The sequence below is a fragment of the Macrobrachium rosenbergii genome, chromosome 37, assembly GCF_040412425.1.
Source record: "Macrobrachium rosenbergii isolate ZJJX-2024 chromosome 37, ASM4041242v1, whole genome shotgun sequence".
In the NCBI taxonomy this organism is placed as follows: Eukaryota; Metazoa; Arthropoda; class Malacostraca; order Decapoda; family Palaemonidae; genus Macrobrachium; species Macrobrachium rosenbergii.
The window spans coordinates 522501-543879 of record NC_089777.1 but is presented as its reverse complement, the minus strand read 5'-3'; the positions used below and the strand labels follow the sequence as shown (position 1 = coordinate 543879).

Below are 21379 nucleotides of genomic sequence, written 5' to 3'. Positions count from 1 at the left end.
TTTCAAAAATTCACCATAAATCGAAATATTGTGCTAGAGACTTCTCGTTTGTTGCAAAATGAAGGTAAATGATTGAATATTACTAGAATGTAAGAATTTTAGCTTACAATTGCATTTTTTTACCATTTCAGTCAAGTCAAAGTTGACTGAAGGTTGAAATTTTGGCACTTATCGTGATTTATATGAAAATATGTCAAAATTGATAAAAGCTACAACCATGAGTTATTTTTTGTTCTATTCTGATTTTCAGCAGAGTTAGCTGATGCTTTCTTTTGGGATAAGAAAGAAATTCGCGCATGCGCAGCTGGGTCACGCTTGTAAACAAAACAATAGCGTGATCCGTAAACTCCCAGCATCCCTCACGGCGCGTAATTTAAAATTTTTCGCAAATGAGGCCTATAAGTATTTTTCCGCAAATATTTAAAAAAAACTTTTTGTAGTCGACGTATTTTACGTCCACCTGGCACCCGACAGAACTTTTGTCAACGTAAAATACGTCCAGTCGGCGTTAAAGGGTTGAGATCATTTCCAATCAAATCCTCTAAGGAGAGATTTGAACAACACCCACCAACGTCCTTCCCAATCAACTGTTCAAGGGGAGGCCTTAGAGATAAAATCTTCCAATGGGACACTGAAATAGGAAGAGTTGGAGATTACAAGAAAACCCAAAGGTTCCACAGAAACAAGAAGCGAGTAGAGCAGTATTCGAGTTCCATCCACCAAGGAGAGTTATATCTCTCATTGTTTTCATGCTCCCAAACTGACTAAACTGAACTGTCTAACAAGAGTGATTTTGCAATCATAACTGTAACAGTAATTTGTACTTAAGTTTGTAGTTAACTTTCATCATTAAAGCAAGAAACTACTGTCTCGTCTCTATTACGCCTTTCTGAGAGATATCAGTACTTTAAGATAATTTCCCTTCAAAATAGCAGACTCGTTAGTGGCAGACGACGAGAGAGGCGCTGTGGACGGCTGTTTCGGCACTCAGAAGAATCTTGCAGGTAAGAAGGGAATAAAATGAATGTGGGCACGACATAACAAACAAGAAGTAGCTTAGCCTACACTGTGGTATATCATATATATGTTACAGTGAATCTGTATAATCAGGGAATATATATATTCTCTGATATTTTCAGGGAATGTGCATAATGTCTGATTCACTCAGAGGATATGTATATTCCCTGAAATTTTTAGTGAATATACATATTCCCTGATTATTCGGCCTTATTATTATACAGATTCCCTGAATGGTGTTTGGTATGAAAGAACAATGAAATAAATAGCTGAAACGATAAACAAAGCCTTGTTTTCACAATGTAAACTTGAATGTAAACACAATGTAAACCACTGAACTAGCGAACCATGGTAGGAGTCCATCTAATTACCACCTTCCAACCCCGGTGCTATACCCCCAGTCATACGCCATCCTTCCTACTGTCAACACCATGGCAAATCCAACTGAGCGTGATTTAGAAGCACATTTTCGGGAAGAATTATTCCAAAGAAGTGAAGGAAAGAAATCTGTCTTGCTTCCAAAAGAACAGTATAATGAAATTATTTCAGAACTGACAGCAATTGACTAGTCAGGCAAAAAGACGCCTCATGAATACTACCTTCTGAAGAAGTATGAGATCCTCAAGTGTGGTGATGTTCTCAAGTTGATTAGAAGACGGAGTGCCAATGAAGATCCTATCTATTTTGCTACATTGGAGGATACATTCGACATTATTAAGCGTGCTCATATTGCAACTGGCCACGGAGGGCGCGATAAGATGGTAAAGGAATTATCTAAAATGTATGCCAATATTACCCATGATGCAATATCTATTTACAAATCACTGTGCATCGAATGTCAGCGTAAACGTAAGCGACCAACAACCAAAGGGACTGTTTTTCGACCTATTCTGACAAACAACTTTGGCTCCAGATCACAAGTTGACCTTGTAGACATGCAGGCAATGAAGCAAGGCAACTATAAGTGGATAATGGTCTACCAAGATCACCTTACAAAGTTCTGTGTAATGAGACCTCTCACATCAAAACGTGCTGCAGAAGTTGCGTATCAGCTGTTGGATATTTTTCTTTTACTTGGTGCACCGGAAATTCTACAAAGTGACAACGGATCGGAGTTTACTGCTTGTGTTATTACAGAACTTAAAACTGCTTTGGCCTGATCTCGTAATGGTTCATGGAAAACCTAGACATCCACAGAGCCAGGGGTCAGTTGAACGAGCAAACTGTGATATTAAAGATATGTTGGTAGCCTGGTTGAGTGATAATAATACAACAGACTGGACAGTTGGTTTAAAATTTGTGCAGTTTCAAAAAAACTCTAGCTACCATTCTGGCATTAGAAGGTCACCATTTGCTGCATTGTTTGGATCTGATGCAAAAGTAGGACTGACAACTTCAGCTCTTCCACATGATGTAATTCACCGTCTCCAAAGTGAGGACGATTTGCTGGCAGTAATTACGGAAGAAACAACTTCAGATGAACCACCTGCTGTCGAACCAGTTAATGCTGAACCACCTGCTGTCGAACCAGTTACTGCTGAACCACCTGCTGTCGAACCAGTTACTGCTGAACCACCTGCTGTCGAACAAGTCACTGCTGAACCACCTGCTGTCGAACAAGTCACTGCACTGGGAGTATTGTGCACGACTGTGATTAGAGGTTAGTCAGTAGGGTATCCTTATGGTCGAACGGATAACAAATTTCCCTCAATACACTGTATTTTTATGTTATTATGTGGATTGTAGTGAGTGTAATACAAGTTCCTGCCGAACCATCTGCTGTCGAACCAGTTACTGCTGAACCACCTGCTGTCGAACCAACATCACCACTCTCCGTTCGTCAAAAGAATATTACCTCTCAGCGGCGTGCGTGCGGAGCACAGCTTTCACAAGCTGAGCGTATGGTTAAAGCGAAGTCGTCGTATTATGGACCGTGGAAACGTCGGGAACAATGTAACGATTCCGATACCAATGGTGGATAGGGTCGTGGGGATCAAGGAATATCATGGGAATAATTATGGATATTGAAGAAAATGACAATTACACGATTGCAGTGAAGAGTGGTATACTGAGTGGGAAATATACCAGGAATCAGTTTGATTTATGTACGTATGAACTGTATTCAAAAGACCATGTGACAACCGATAGGATTGTTTAAGCCGAACTGCTGTGCAGCAAGAGTCGAAGTCAGGTGGTCAAGGTTTGCCAAATGCAACTGTGCTGGTTCAAAAGCGTTGTCAAACAAATCGATGTAAATGTTTTAAGCTGAAAGTTAAATGCAACTCACGATGTCATGCAAGTTTGCATTGTGAAAACAAGGCTTCCTTCTAAATATTAGAATGCGCCTTATTATTTTTTTACTAGTTTTATTGTAAATGAGTATTTTGTGACAGACAAGTTTTATTTTCTGTTCATAATAAATTTTGTTACATCCAAGTGTTTTATGTGATAAATAAAATATTACAGAAGTGTATTACTGTTTTTAGTGATTTATTCCATTATTCTACCATACCATACAAGTTTACATTGTGAAAACAAGGCTTTGTTTATCGTTTCAGCTATTTATTTCATTGTTCTTTCATACCAAACACGATTCAGGGAATCTCTATAATAATAAGGCCGAATAATCAGGGAATATGTATATTCACTAAAGATTTCAGGGAATATACATATCCTCTAAGTGAATCAGACATTATGTACATTCCCTGAAAATATCAGAGAATATATATATTCCCTGATTATACAGATTCACTGTAACATATATATACGGTATCCTAGCCTACACTGCAATGTACTCTATATTCACATAATATTGTATTATACGAAAATCAACATAACGAATATGCATCTTTTAATTCACAGTATCCAATAACATTGTATATATTATACTGCTTTAGTACTATAAATTGCGATCATAGCAATCAATGTTTTAGTTTGGAATTTGATTACGCTCTAAGTTTATTTTGCCGTGTTTAACTCAGTTCAGAGCACTTTTCTTGCTTCTAGTTAGCGTACATGAATCTCTAGATACTTTATTTATATGGGGCAAGGTTATTTTTTGTTATACGAAGTGTTTTTAAGCCAAAATATAACTTAATAACATCTCGTTGGGAAATTAATTTACCTATTTTTTCGTTAATAGATGATGTTGGTCGTTTGGGGGCATGTTTGTTTTGTGTAGAAAAAATTAAGATTCCGTCTGCTATTTTCACTTGGTGTTCTATGGCTACCCTTGTGATCTTTATTTCCTGTTTGATTTTCTTTAGGAGGATGATCAATATCTGAAGTTGTAATTTGAGCCATCTCTTTACCTTGGTTTTAGGTTCCACTAAGTACTAGCTTCACTTGAGCTAAGCACACTATAGCAGTTATATATTAAGCAAATTTATTTGGAGTACATGGGGGGAGAACCTGAAGGAGTCTTTCCTCTCTTGAGGTTTCTTAATTGTTCTGACTCCATTAGATCAGGCAGAGATTCTGCCTGTCATAGATTTACTAGTTTAAAAGTAGGAGATGGAAGAGATGACGGGAGAGCCTCATCATCTGGAGGTGACTCATTTCCAACCACAGGCAGCTTGCCTGCTTTGATGGAATATGCTCTTGCCTTCAGTGACTGAGCACCTGACCCAGATACCTGGGCCCCTACCATAGGGGTTGATACACCTACTGCAGGAGAAGGTGCCTCCTCTGGTCCCCTTGGGAGGTAGCAAATTTAGAGCTCTTGCATAGCTCTTTGACTGGCCCAATTGTTGTTTGGCATATCCAATGCTTACATGTTCAGCATTAGCTTTATTGACTGCTGACTGTTCATATTTATATGCTTTACAATTTTTATTATTAGCCTTATGGTTGAGCTGACAATTACTACACTTTGTTGTTTCAGAACATGCACCATGGACAAGGGCGGAGCAATTTATACAAACTTTTGTGTTCTTACACGCTCCTGATGAATGACCAAACTTGAAACAAAGCACACAATAGGTTTCGGGAGGAAGGGTCTTACTCGCACTCTTTCGTTTTCAAAGTTTACACAGGATGGCACATTACGGTCTTCAAAGGTTAAAATTATCATATTGGCAATGGATGTCTTTTTCAATTTTTATACTGATGATGGGCTCATTTGACACCTTGGCCTAACTAAAACTCAGTTGGGGTCTGATTTCTATAATCATATCATGCCCAAAAGGATTCATTACAGATAACATTTGAGCTTGAGATTTTGATTTAGCATGTATGAGCACTGTGCCATTTCCAAACCTAGATATCTCTCCACACTTTATTCCTCTCACCTGCTTCTGGAGGTACTTGCAGAACTTGTAATAATTGTAGTTCTCCTCTTTAGCTGTAGCAACTAGCCACATAGGAGGTTTGGGAGTTCTGGATGGAGTATTATACTGTGTTTTCTGACGAGAATCTTGAACCCATTCAGATAGTACACATATATCCAAATTTTTTGGTACTTTATCTGTCAAAGCTCCTTTTATAATGGACTGATTTATTTGCATGGTACTGATATTATTACTAACCTTTATGGCATCTTCACATTTATCATAAGTAACCCATCCTTCCCATTTTAAGTCGACTTCTTGAAAGTTCATCCGGATTTCAACTAGGGTTCCAAAGGGATGGAAAGTTGTCAAAATAGTTTCACAGGTGCACTGCTATGTCTATTACATGAAGCACTCGCAAATTCTTTACATTTGGTACTAAGCAAAGGTTGTCAGAAGAGGAGGTTCCAGCAGTCATCAACTGTGCTGAGACAGCACCATCAAAAGGCCCAGGGGCACTTGAATCTTTATTTTTACTTGTCATAAAGATAAACGGGAAAAAAATAATTAAACCTGAAAGCTTTAAAAGATATCATTTGCCTTTCATGGAGCTTATTCTTCCACCAATGGCACAAGTGAGAACCGACTTCTGAATGTCCTTGTCCCTACCCTAACCAACAGGGGATGGCACAACATGATTAGAGTAGCCTAAGTGTAAGCCAAACCTGTTTGCGAGGACTAAGAGTATTACAAGAATACAATCATTCCCACCCTAATCATGTTATAGGCAAACCAGATAGAATGCCAAGAGTCCTATCTCTAGAATCAGAACTCCCTGGAATCCGTGGACCAGCCTTAAAGAATAGTTCCACCTTTAATTTCTATTTAGAAGAAATGAATAGCTACAGTAAGATTAACCCAAGAATGCTTTTATGAAAGTACAATAAGCCTTTTGTCTTAATGCATTTGTCAGCTTTGACTCCCACAGCTTTCCAATCAATGTGTGTGGATGAAACAGGATGACATGCAACAAATTAAATTGCAAAAAGACTAAACTGTATTTGTTTGATTTCTTATGATTGCTTTTTGACATGAGATACCTGTCTGAGTAAATTATGTTTAGAATAATGAAAAGGATAAGAAAAAAGGAGAACAAGGCTAATAAAAAAGAATAGGAATAATCATATACAGCATATTAATATATATATTGTCAATTTAAATATTAATTCACATTACGTATCCAAGAGAGTATACTGCTGAAAATACACCTAGGCTAATCAGATGTCAAAATCAGAAGTCAAATTTAGGTCTACTAAATGTGTCATGTCAATTATTTTACTGATCAAAGGACAAAATTAGTTGAATTACACTTTGCCATTAAAGAATACTGACAGGCTTAGTGTATTATTTATCGGCTGCAGGTGACAAACTGATGATATCCCAGTCCTGTACGATACCATGGGTCACTGTCAAGACTCGAGCAGCAGCAAAGCCAACTTCCAAATGCTCATGCTGTCATGAAACTTTAGTTGAGAATAAAATTAGAATTCGTGGACGTGGGGGTATATATTTTCCTTACTTTGCAAAATAATTATCTTTGATATGTTGAATACATCTACTTGATTCCAATTAAATTTTTTCAAGTACGACATCTTTGAAAGGAAATATTATTTATTGATAAGTAAATAATCTGTCACCTGCATGTGGCAATATTTCCATAACGAACAGTGAATTAAGAAACTACGCCAATTCTTTGTTGACCTACTGTACTGTGCTGCAGATCATTAAATATTTAATAAATTGGGTAAAATGAAAATTATAGGTTCTGACCAATTATCTTTTAATAATTTGTTTCTCATCCTTGATATTTGTTGTTGGTTGTTACAAAATCACCATAGATATTCTTGATTGCAAGAGTTGTTTTGCACTCTCTGCATTCAGGTATTGATGGGTGTGACTAATTCAGCAACGAGATAATACGTTTTACCTTCAATGTAGAATTCCTTTTGGATGAAGAACACTAGAATCCAAGGGTTGGTTAAATGTGTTAATTTATTTTTTAAGATTCATTACTCCACAATTCTTGCCATTTACTGTATAAGTATATTTTACCTAATCAAAGTAAACTGAAGCTTTGGTTGCTTTATCAGCATCTTCAATTCCTTTAAAGCCTATCTGTTTAAAAAGGATGTAAGTCTTACTTTGCATTTATAACAGGTTGCCTCTACTTCCCCTTTCTGGTATTCTTCTAACTTCCATGACATTATGATCCCATAACTCTATGCAATTTTCTTTAGAAATGTAACAATTCTTTATAGAAAACCACCAAATGAGAAAGGTTAACATTTACATGAAATACACATTTCAGTTTACTAATTAGTTCAACAATCATTCTGCAGGGTTCTTTGCCTTGGTTAACAGATTTCCTTTTCCTAACGGGGATTTCTGGGTCTGCCCAAGTACAGCATCTCAATACTGAATAATGAGCTTCAAATGTATCAGTCTTCTATGTTGCTGTCTTCCCTAATAAAATTATTTATCATTAGAATCCGGCTTAAACACGACAAGCAAGACCTAAACTTTCTTTAGAACCTTCTTCTCTTTTGCGACCACGTCCAGATCCTTGTTGAACTGGACAAGGAACAAGATAAGGAGCATTGTTGTTACCATTTCCCCCTTAACAATTCCTTTTGTTGTATCCCCTTTTCAAGTGCATTTGGTGGTCATCAATGTTGGCCAGGTGTCCACGGGTATGGGGATCAGCTTGCAAAATATCCACAAAAAACTATGAAAATATAAAAAATAAAATAAATGACCTGTGTATCTTAAAAGGACACCACCAACTGTTCATTGAAAATTTCTCCACTAATGAAATCTGTGAGAGCTGACTCTCACTGAAGGGATGGCACCAATTTAGTGTGGCACAAGTGTACACCAAACCTGCTTGATTGGATTGAAAGCACTACAAGAATGCAATCATCCTCAGCCTAATTACATTGGAGGGCAAACTGGAAAGAATGCTGAGGATTCTAAGCTAAGAATGAACCAACTAGGAATCCGAAGGCTACCTCTACAGGGTGGTTCCACCCTTGAGTTATCAATATGAAAAACCATATTAACATCTCTTATACCAGAATATCTTCAGAAGCTCAAACTATTAAACTAAAAAATTAATTCCCATACTAGCAATGATATCCAGTGAAAAGAGGGAGTTGGACAGGTTAGGCAACAAGATAAAGGGAAGCAGAGTCAATCAAATGATGCATAAGACTTAAAGGGTCTAGCTGGAGGGAAAACCAGCAGTTTAATTATAGTTACAGAGGTTGGACATAATGACTGGAAAAGGGTAATTAAATAAGAGATGGGATAGAAATAATATGAAAGAAAGAAAAGTGTACTGGATCTTATCTGAACCAAAATCAAGGGTCCAAGGCCATATGATCCTGCCCCCACAAAAGGCAGGTCTTCTTGCTTTATATCCATGCTACTGACCCTTAAACCTTCCTTCAATAACAAAGGTGCCCAAATTTGAAAAGGGCAAAGACAGAAAGTTATGGCAAAAAACTGGTCTCTACTAACCAACACACACAAGAAGTTAAATACAAACATTAAATTATGACTAGGTGCAAGCAAGAGAAAGCATACATGAACTTGATGGAACAGTAACAATGAACTAAGCTAAGGAACAGTAACAATGAACTAAGCTAAAGAAACACAATCACAACAAAGAAGAAAAAAATATTTTTATAACTGATAAGGTAACCAAAACATTTCTTAGCTCCCAAAACAAGTGAACACTTGGCTGTTCAAATATACTCAGCATTACAGATTTGCCATTTAGGTACGACCATTTGCAGCAGGTGTTTAGGACCATGAAGAATGTAAACATTAAAAAAGGCAATTAAGTTAACCTTTAAACACCTGTTGGAAGTAGCAAACGTCAACTAAAATTGTCTGTTGAATGCCAAGTGGACGTAGCAAACGTCGACTACAAAAAATTTCAACCTTCGGTCAACTTTGACTCGACCGAAATGGTCGAAAAACGCAATTGTAAGCTAAAACTCTTACATTCTAGTAATATTCAATCATTTACCTTCATTTTGCAACAAATTGGAAGTCTCTAGCACAATATTTCGATTTATGGTGAATTTTTGAAAAAAACTTTTCTTACCCCTGCGCGGTAACTCGGCCGAAAATTTCAGAAATTCTTTTGTCATTTTGTTGTAATTTTTGCACTGTTCTATATTAGCCGTTACATAAAGTTTTATATATGAAAATGTGCGCAATTTCATGTACAATACAACAGAAAATAACTCATGGTTGTAGCTTTTATCAGTTTTGAAATATTTTCATATAAATCACGATAACTGCCAAAATTTCAACCTTGGTCAACTTTGACTCTACCGAAATGGTAAAAAAATGCAATTGTAAGCTAAAACTCTTACATTCTAGTAATATTCAATCATTTACCTTCATTTTGCAACCAATTGGAAGTCTCTAGCACAATATTTCGATTTATGGTGAATTTTTGAAAAAACTTTTCCTTACGTCCCACGCCAGAAATTCTTTAAATCACGTTGTCGTAATGTTTGCACCGTTTATATTAGTCGTTACATAAAGTTTTATATATGGAAATGTGCACAATTTCATGTAGAATACAACAGAAAATAACTCATGGTTGTAGCTTTTATCAGTTTTGAAATGTTTTCATATAAATCACGACAACTGCCAAAATTTCAACCTTCGGTCAACTTTAACTCGACCGAAATGGTCAAAAAACGCAATTATAAGCTAAAACTTTTACATTCTAGTAATATTCAATCATGTACCTTCATTTTGCAACAAACTGGAAGTCTCTAGCACAATATTTCGATTTATGGTGAATTTCTGAAAAAAAAATTTTTTCCTTACGTCTGCTTGTGTGTAACTTCGGCTGAACATCTCAGAAATTCTTTTCGTCATGTTGTCGTAATGTTTGCATTGTTTTACATTAGTCGTTACATAAACTTTTATATATGAAAATGTGTGCAATTTCATGTAGAATTCAACAGAAATTAGCTCATGGTTGTAGCTTTTATCAGTTTTGAAATATTTTCACATAAATCACGATATCTGCCAAAATTTCAACCTTCAGTCAACTTTAACTTTCGACCGAAATGGTAAAACGCAATTGTAAGCTAAAACGCTTACATTCTAGTAATATTCAATCGTTTACCTTCATTTTGCAATAAATTGGAAGTCTAGCACAATATTTTGATTTATGGTGAATTTTTTAAAAAACATTTTCCTTACGTCTCTTGCGGTAACTCGGCCGAACATCTCAGAAATTCTTTCGTCTCGTTGTCGTAATATTTGCAGTTTTATATTAGTCGTTACATAAAGTTTTATATATGAAAATGTGCGCAATTTCATTTACAATACAACAAAAAATAACTCATGGTTGTAGCTTTTATCAGTTTTGAAATATTTTCATATAAATCACGATAAATAGAAAAAATTCGACTTTCGGTCAACTTTAACTCGACTGAAATGGTCGAAAACTGCAATTGTAAGCTAAAACACTTACAGTCTAGTAATATTTAATCAATTAGCTTCATTTTTCAACAAACGGGAAGTCTCTAGCACAATATTTCGATTTATGGTGAATTTAAAAAAAAAAAAATTTTTACGTCTGCGCGTTATGAATTCATGCATCATTTTGTGATAATATTTTCTCTGTGTTGCTTTGATCGTTTTAAAATTTGTTATATACCAAAATCATTGCAATTTAGTGTACAATACAACTAAAAAAATTAAGTCATTAGCTTTAACCGTTTTGCTTACAGCGCGATTTGTATACAATTATATACGAGTTTTTTTTTTTCGCTGTCATATATTCCAATATTTATATATGATGATATTTTTTTTTCATTTCTGATGGTTGCATACTAAACTTCAGGCAATGACAAAACAAATGAGCCAAAAATGAACTCTTAATCTTAAAAACTAAGCGTGCTGTGATTTTTTGAAAAAACTTTTTTTCGCAGGCGCTAACTCACCGAACGCCGCCGGCATACGGGAGACGTTTTTGTAAATAGGGCTTCGGCGTTAAAGGGTTAAGTACAAGTAACTATCACCATCACATGATCAAGAAAGGGGAATAATGAAAAGGATTTATAGTGAATTGGCAAAAACCCAGAAGCTTCTGGCTCATACAAAGGCTAACGCTGCCATGTGCCACTCCTTCCCACTCTAAAGCATGACAGCAATACCCTTCATCTGAGCCAGACACTTCCAGATCTTTGCCAATTTGCTACATGCATTAATGGTCCTTCAAACCAGATATGTGATTTGCAGAAATTTACCAAACAAAACAGGTTAGGTTGTATTGGTTAGTAGGTCTATGAATTAAACTGCCTTTTGTTTGGAGCCAGTAAGTTTGAATCAACATGCAAGATTCAGTAGGCTAGCATTTGTGAATCATATCATGTGCTTTTGTATACTAGCCTATTCACACAAAGGCCATATACTGGTGATAACTAACATGTTTCAGATTTGATTTGCATTGAAGTCATACTGCAACATACCAGATTCGTGCATAAGGCTATTTTCAGTGTGTGGGCATAGTCTAATCAGTATAGTACTATGTGCCACTGTTTGTATCAACAATAAGCTGTGGATGACTGATTTATCAAATCTGTCTAGTGTTGTCAGATTTTGATTTAAAGTTGTATGTTTTGGACCCTTTTTTTTGCAAGGTACTTTGGATTACCACTTTAGTCACCATCCAGACTGTTTAGTTAAGTCCTTTATACCATCCAGACTGTTTAGCTAAGTCACTTATATTTTGTTTTTATGTGGATGATTTCTGACATATGTATAAAACTGCTGATCAGATGTCTGAGGAATATTCTGTCATAAATGGAATTTTGACTGATGCTGGTATGCCATGACAGGAACTGGTTTTAAAAAAATTTTAGTTCAATAAGCTAACTGGAACAGAAAACTTAATGTAAAAGGGAGTGTTTTCAGTTTAAGGAGTTTTATGGAATGTTGCATCAGATAAGATGAAAGTTAAGCCTTGTAAACAGAATCGATCAGTAGTTACTAAACACTCAGTGTTTTACGTGTGTCAAGTGTTTTCAACCCACTGGGGCTGGTATTTCCTATGGTTATAATGGGTAAAATACTAGTTCAAGATTTATGGAAGTCATATTTCAAATGGGATCAAGTAGTAAGTCAAGAATTTCTTGTCTGGAATTTCCTAGATTTGTTGTGAGTCCTGGGAGATGTCAGTTAAGTGTTTTGTGATTCCTCTGAAAGAGCATTCGGTGCAGTAGCTTATTCAGTTGACTTGAGCTCTCAAGGTAGTAACATGTAAGTAAGTAAAGCTTGTGTTGGTCCTCATCAAAAGTTAACTATTCCTAAACTGGAGCTGACTTCAGTCTATGTTGGATGTAAGCTGGCCAATAGCCTAATGAATAATTCATCACTGAATTTTCAGTCTTGTGTAATTTGGAGTGACAGTGAAGTAACCATTGCTCGCATTAAGAATAAAAAATATAAAGATCCTTATGTCAGAAACAAAGTAAAAGAGATACAGGATTTTAAATTTCCTATCATGTATGTTAATACCAGAGAAAACCCTGCAAAATTGTTGTCAGTTGTCCAGTTAAGGTTTTAACTTCCTCGTCCTTGTGGAAATGTGGAACAAGTTGGCTATTAACCCTAGGGTATCCTCCTCAAAGAGATCATTTAGTAGATTACTCCTTAAATGTTTCAGTTAACGAGATACTGTAGAGCCCATCAATATTGAACCAGCCCAAGTAATTGTTCAAGTAAACTGTTACTCCGGTCTGACTCAGGTCAAACGAATGATGCTGTTAATATGAAAGTTCATTAATTTAATCGTTGGCTATCAGTTCCCATTAGATCCCATGTTGTATTTATTGAGACTGGAACAACAGTAACATTTCCCTAATGTAACTGCATATCTTCAAGAGCCTAACCTTGAGGTCTCAGATGACATCAAGCAGTTTGTTTGGAGTCTGAATTTGTACCTGGACAAGTATGGTTTGGTATGCACCAAAGGGTGCAATCAGCATGCTAACTTGAGGAATTGGTAAAATTGCCTTACCAACTACCACCAAGAAGTCATTTGACCACATTCCTCATCATATGTCATACAACCATTGCGATGTTTCAGGGTTAATTGTAGTGCTCAGAGAAAATGTTTAGATTCTTAAGAGAAGACAAGTTATCAAAGATAGTGAAAAAATGTTTTCCAAGATGGTATGTGGTAAACTCACAACATATCCAGGTCCTTCCCCTTTACCAGAGGAAGTCACCTATCCCAGACCATTCTCTTGTGTAGGCACTGACTATACAGGGGCTGTCACTTATGTAGATTATGATACAGTTACTGAGTATAAAGTATACATATGCCTATTTACTTGTGCCTCTAGTTGTGCGATGCATAAAGAATTAGTAGCTTTTATGTGTGCAGCAGAATTTCTGTTAACCTTTCAAAGATTTAGTTCAATCTTCTCCATATCAGAAGTAGTTATCACAGGCAACACAACCAATTTCACATGATTTCATCAATTTTGGCAACATATATGTGAAGAGCCAGCCAGAAGTCAAATCATACATGGAAAGTCATCCAGTGAGGCAGAGACTTTTGGTTCTTAGGTCTCCATGGAAAGGTGGCTTCTTTGAGCAGTTGACAGGGGTCATCAAGGTTGCCTGGCTAAAGCTCTGTACCGTAAGTTAGTAACACATGAGCTCCAAACTTTATGTGAATTCACTTCCATAATAAACAGCATCACAGAATACTGTATAGTGATGAATTTCTTACAACAAATCATCTCTTGTATAGAGGCAACGTCTGTTTAGCCCCTCCTCTTAATGCATTAGCGAAGGATGAGCTACCATTTGCTGAAAATATAGTTCTTAGACTAGAGTATGCCAGACTGACTGAAGTGCTAAAGAAGTTTGAGAAGTTGTGAAAAGGTGATTATTTAATTGCTCTTAGGGAAAAGCATTATAACAGTGTTGCTGACCAAGGAAAGTGTCCCTTTAAGTTGGTGATGTTGTACAGGTAAATTTGGACACAAATTCAAGCAAGTGGTGGCTCTTAGGACATGTTTATGAATTGATTCCTGGTTCAGATGATGTAATTCATTCAGCAGAAGTTAACCCTTAAGTGCCGACTGGACGTATCGTAAGTTGACTAAAATTTTCTGTCAGGTGACGAGCGGACGTACCGTACGTCGACTACAAAAAATTTCAACCTTCGGTCAACTTTGACTCGACCGAAATGGTCGAAAAACGCAATTGTAAGCTAAAACTCTTACATTCTAGTAATATTCAATCACTTACTTTCATTTTGTAACAAATTGGAAGTCTCTAGCACAATATTTTGATTTATGGTGAATTTTTGAAAAAAACTTTTTCCTTACGTCCGTGCGGTAACTCGGAGGAAAATTTCAGAAATTCTTTCGTCATTTTGTAATAATTTTTGCACCGTTTTATATTAGTTGTTACATAAAGTTTTATATATGAAAATGTGTGCAATTTCATGTAAAATACAACAAAAAACAATCCCTGGTTGTAGCTTTTATCAATTTTGAAATATTTTCATATAAATCACGATAAGTGCAAAAATTTCAACCTTCGGTCAACTTTGACTCTATCAAAATGGTTGAAAAACGCAATTGTACGCTAAAACTCTTACATTCTAGTAATATTCAATCATTTACCTTCATTTTGCAACAAATTGGAAGTCTCTAGCACAATATTTTGATTTATGGTGAATTTTTGAAAAAACTTTTTCCTTATATCCGCGCGCGGTAACTCGGCCAAACATCTCAGAAATTCTTTCGTCACTATGTCCTAATGTTTGCACCGTTTTATATTAGTCGTTACATAAAGTTTTATATATGAAAATGTGCGCAATTTCATGTAGAATACAACAAAAAAAATAACTCATGGTTGTAGCTTTTATCCGTTTTGAAATATTTTCATATAAATCACAATAAGTGCCACAATTTCAACCTTCAGTCAACTTTGACTCAACCAAAATGGTCGAAAAACGCAATTGTAAGCTAAAACTCTTACATTCTAGTAATATTCAATCTTCAAACTCTTACATTCTAGTAATATTCAATCTTCATTTTGCAACAAATTGGAAGTCTCTAGCACAATACTTCGATTTATGGTGAATTTTTGAAAAAAAAAAAAAAAACTTTTTCCTTACATCCAAGCGTGGTAACTCGGCCAAACATCTCAGAAATTCTTTCGTCACTTTGTCGTAATGTTTGCACCGTTTTATATTAGTTGTTACATAAGGTTTTATATATGAAAATGTGCACAATTTCATGTAGAATACAACATAAAATAACTCATGGTTGTAGCTTTTATTAGTTTTGACATATTTTCATATAAATCACGGTGTCAAAATTTCAACCTTCGGTCAACTTTGACTCGACCGAAATGGTCGAAAAATGCAATTGTAAGCTAGAACTTTTACATTCTAGTAATATTCAATCATTTACCTTCATGTTGCAATAAATTGGAAGTCTCTAGCACAATATTTTGATTTATGGTGAATTTTTGAAAAAAACTTTTTCCTTACATCCGCGCGGTAACTCGCCCAAACATCTCAGAAATTCTTTCGTCACTTTGTCGTAACGTTTGCACTGCTTTATATTAGTCGTTACATAAAGTTTTATATTTGAAAATGTGCACAATTTCATGTAGAATACAACAAAAACTAACTCATGGTTGTAGCTTTTATCAATTTTGAAATATTTTCATATATATCACGATAAATAGAAAAAAATTTGACCTTCGGTCAACTTTAACTCGTCCGAAATGGTCGAAAACTGCAATTGTAAGCTAAAACACTTACAGTCCAGTAATATTCAATCAATTACCTTCATTTTGCAACAAACAGGAAGTCTCTAGCACAATATTTCGATTTATGGTGAATTTTTGAAAAAAACTTTTTACGTCCGCAAGTTACAAATTCATGCATCATTTTGTGATATTTTCTCTGTGTTGCTTTGATCGTTTTACAATTTGTTATATACCAAAATCATCGCAATTTAGTGTACAATATAAAGAAAATAAAAATACCTCATTAGCTTTAACCGTTTTGCTCACAGCACGATTTGTATACAATTATATATGAAATTTTTTTTTGCTCTGTCATATATTTCAATATTTATATATGATAATGATATTTTTTCATTTCTGATGGTTGCATACTAAACTTCAGGCAATGACAAAAAAAGGATTAAAAAATAAACTCTTAATCTTAAAAACTAAGCGTGCTGTGATTTAAAAAAAAAAAAAAAAAAAAAAAAAAAAACTTTTCCCGGCAGCGCTAACTCCCGAATGCCATCAGGCATACGGCAGACACTTCTGTAAATAGAGGCTCGGCATTTAAGGGTTAAGAAGGCTGGATCCACAAGATATACCACTGTGGTTTCAATAAGACTGTTGAGGCAGACACTTCTGAGTCTCAGACCTCAAGTGTAAGTGAAGTGGAGGCTGAAACCAATGTTGTAGAGCCTCACATGAAGCCACCAGATCCCCCTACTGCATGCATGTCCTTGTAGATGAGCAGAAATGGAAAGTAATAACAGGCAAGCTCTGATATACCAACAGCCTTTGTAGTTTTATGACCAGTAGAGCTATTCTTTGTTGTTGTAGCTTCTAAGACATATAGGCCATGAATAAACCATGAATGTCCCTTTCATTTATTGTGTGGGAGGAATGTAGATGTTATCTTGAATATTCTCATATTTTTTCCTCATGAAAAATTTAAGTTAACACAATCTTTAGGCATGTGATGATTTTATTTGTATGCTATTTTCAGTGTTTGCTCACCAATAATTTCACCAAATTAAAAATTTAGTAGTTTTGTAAACACTGGTCTATTGCCATGCTTTCGTGAGCATTCTTCTTCTTCTTTCTCTGCATCTTTTCCCACTTCTATGTTGGGTCGCTGTTTCTGACAGCTTCCCTCCACCTGGCTTCGGCCAAACACATTGTCCTCTGACAATTGTTTGTCTCTCAGATCTCCTCTAACTACATCCACCTTCACTTTGGTCTTCCTCTTGCTCTCCCACCAGGCACCTTCATCTGCATCACACTCCTCCCTACACATGTCTCATCCCTTCTCATCACATGGCCATAACACTGCAGTCTTCTTTCCTGGACCTTCTTTGACGGTTCTACAACTTTAGTGGTTCCTCTTATTCTTTCATTTTTTATCCTGTCCATTTTTGTTACTCCACACATCCACCTGAGCATTTTCATCCCTACCGCATCCAATTCCTTCTCTTGGACTCTCTTTACCAGCCATGTTTCTGCTCCATACATCAAAGCTGGTCTCACTACTGTCTTATACACTCTTCCTTTAACCTTTATATTGACTCTGCGGATGCACAAGATACCTAACATCTTTCTCCAATTTTTCCATCCAGCCTGCACTCTGTGTTATTTCTACATCCAAATTTCCATCATCAGCCACTGCTGAACCAAGATACTTAAATTTTTCTACTCGGTTCAACCTTGTCCCTTCCACACTAATCTCGGAGTCTTGATCTTCATTAAAACTTAGGTATTCAGTCTTCTTCCTACCTATCTTTAAACCTCTGTCTTCCAGTACAGTACCTTCCTCCACTGCTCTAGTTTTGACTCCACTACCCCTCTGTTGGTGCTGCATAACACGATGTCATCAGCAAACAACATGCTTCAGGGGGATTGATCTCTTATTCCTTGAGATTGCACATCCATTATCAGGTCAAAAAGATACGGACTTAAAGCAGATCCCCGATGTAAACCAACTCATACTGGTATCCATTCAGTTAACCCAACACTGCTTCTAACCTGCATTTTTGCTCCTTAATACACATCTTGGACCAACCTCACATACTTTCATGAGCATATGTTTCAAATTTAATTATTGATTGTTTTAGTCAGTAAATTGCCTATTATTGCATTTTCTTTAATTAACTTTTGTCCAGAATCATGCAAATACAGCAGCTTTGCCTCTATCACTATTAAAAAATTCAACGTTGTAAGTGCAATGTTTGTCTGTCTTGGGCATCTTGTATGTCCTCTGTTCTGTATCAACAGGTTCGGTGGGGGAAAGAAAAAACCAAGGGGAAATGGTGGGCACCACTGTATGAGGCAAAGCGAAAACTGTCTTCGGTAAAGTTGATTTTCACGCCAATTAGCGCAACTGATTCAAACTTACCCAACATATGCTTGTTATTCAATTCACTTAGATACAGAACATTAGTTTATCAAAGTTAACATCTGGTTAATTATAATCAGTCAATTTTTGGAGATTGGCTCTCCTTGCTTTGCTGGGTGGTCATTACTATTAATGTTAAGATTCATAATTTGATGATTTGGCAATTTAATTTGATAGACCTGTCATAGCAGTTAGTGTTGTACGTAAGGCATATTCCTATGCTAGGCTACCTTGGTTTAGTAACTTAGCCTATACTGTATTTTTAGTTGTTTCAGTGCCCTACCCTAGATCATGAACCTGTTAAATTATCCACAGCCTACGATTTTATGCCATTACTGTAAGTTATGGTATTGCAGTGCTACCATTTTTGGCAAAATATTATTAACTGCAATTTTGTTGCCATTCTGACCAGACTCCCTAACTTTGAAGTGATTGCTGTTTTGCTCTAGAGAGGGAGGGAGTGGCACACAGCAGCAGTAAACCTTTATCTAAGTTGGAAACTTCCAGGTGTTTACCAATTCCCTACAGGATTACTGTTCACAATTATTTTACAAATCAAACCGATTATAATAAAGATTATTGCCATAAAGCACCAAGGAATGAGATTGCAGGTGTGATCCATGCATCAGACATGAAAAGAATGACCAGTTTTCACCAACATAGGTGGTCATGGACCAGGAGGCATATTCAGATATGATAAGAGAGGACTCTTTTTCTGGGACATTTCTGGAAACAACTCCTACTGCAGATTAGGCTAAAGTGTAGTAATGGGTTGGTGTTGAATCAAATGATACTTTTTGCAATATTACCAATAAACTGATTTATATTTTCACAGAACTTAATAGCACTAAAATTTTTTATAAACTGATACAAACCATCAAGCCCAGCACTCTTCACCATGTGTTGTTGGGACCTCACATGATTATAGTAGGATACTTGATTGGCAAAAGAGCAATTGCACACTCTGCAATTCAGTTTAGCTTCCTTACTTTGTTCCTCCTGCAAATCAAAATAATTTCATGTCATACAAAAACCATTATAACAAAGTAAAATAATATTTTGTATGTTAAAATATTTACTTTGAATTTTTTTATTTAACCCTTTAACGCCGACTGGACGTATTTTACGTCGACAAAAGTTGTCTGTCGAGTGCCGAGTGGATGTAAAATACATCGACTACAAAAAGTTTTTTTAAATATTCGTGGAAAAATACTTATAGGCCTCGTTTGCAAAAAATTTTAAATCACGCGCCTTGAGGGATGCTGGGAGTTCATGGATCATGTTGTTGTTTTGTTTACAAGCGTGACCCAGCTGCGCATGCGTGAATTTCTTTCTTATCCCAAAAGAAAGCATCAGCTAACTCTGCTGAAAATCTCAGAAATTCTTTAGTCACTTTGTCGTAATTTTTACACCATTTTCTATTAGCCTTTACATAAAGTTTTATATATGAAAATGTGCGCAATTTCATGTAGAATACAACAAAAAATAACCCATGGTTGTAACTTTTATCAATTTTGACATATTTTCATATAAATCATGATAAGTGCCAAAATTTCAACCTTCGGTCAACTTTGACTCGACCGAAATGGTAAAAAAATGCAATTGTAAGCTAAAACTCTTACATTCTAGTAATATTCAATCATTTACCTTCATTTTGCAACAAACAAGAAGTCTCTAGCAAAATATTTCGATTTATGGTGAATTTTTGAAAAAAAAATTTTCCTTACGTCCGTGCCAACTCTGCTGAAAATCTCAGAAATTCTTTAGTCACTTTGTCATAATTTTTGCACTGTTTTCTATCAGCCGTTACATAAAGTTTTATATATGAAAATGTGCACAATTTCATGTAGAATACAACACAAAATAACTCATGGTTGTAGCTTTTATCAATTTTGACATATTTTCATATAAATCACCATATGTGCCAAAATTTCAACCTTCGGTCAACTTTGACTCGACCGAAATGGTAGAAAAATGCAATTGTAAGCTATAATTCTTACATTCTAGTAATTTAATAATTTACCTTCATTTTGCAACAAACAATCTATTAGCTCTAATTGGGAAAGGAGGTGGATGATTGTTTATAAATATATCTCTTAGATCAAATAGATTTTTGGTTGGCGAATCACTTATCTTGATTCTTAATGCACTTTTCACTGTTATCAACTCTCTATGCAGGAACAGTGGCAGTTCACTACATTCGACTTGTACTAAGGACTCTGGTGAGGATCTAAATGCTCCTGTACATATTCTTAGTCCTTCATTGTGAATTGGATCTAATATTTTCAGTACTGCTTCTGACGCTGAACCATATTTTTCACTTCCATAGTCAATAATTGATAACACTGTTGCTTTATACAGTATGGTAAGAGTATGTCTATCAGCTCCCCAATATCTGTGTGATAATTTTTTAATTAGACTTAGTGCCCTTTCGCATTTTGATTTTATGTAAGTTATATGGGCTTTCCAATTCAGGTGTACATCAAATATTAAACCTAAATATTTTGCAGTCTGGCTAATTGGTATACTGTATTATGGTTTCTGATTTTCAATTCTATTTCTTCACCTTTTTTCCAATTTTTATTTTTATACAACATGACAGCTTGAGTTTTTTCTATGGAAAACCTAAAGCCTACAGATGAGGTCCATTCATCTATTTTTATTATAGTTTTATTGATCATTCATTCTGCATGCTTTATACATGTTGCTGTATATGGCAAAATCATCCATATACAGGCAGTCCCCGGTTAACGGTGGGCTCGGTTAACAGCGATCTGGTTTTATGACGCTTGTCTAGCGATGACAATCGGCAATTTTTCGGCACCGAAAATCGCCGATTTCTGCT

General features: G+C 35.8%; 1 protein-coding gene across 2 annotated transcripts in view; it reads right to left on the bottom strand.

Annotated features, from left to right (window-relative positions):
* LOC136825236 (cytoplasmic 60S subunit biogenesis factor ZNF622-like) overlaps positions 1-21379 on the bottom strand; it is a 405172-nt gene that overhangs the window by 229475 nt on the left and 154318 nt on the right. For both annotated transcript variants that reach the window (XM_067081270.1, XM_067081269.1), the window contains exon 4: positions 19410-19533. In XM_067081270.1, the coding sequence (XP_066937371.1) occupies positions 19410-19533 (124 nt within the window). The remainder of the gene's footprint in view (positions 1-19409; positions 19534-21379) is intronic.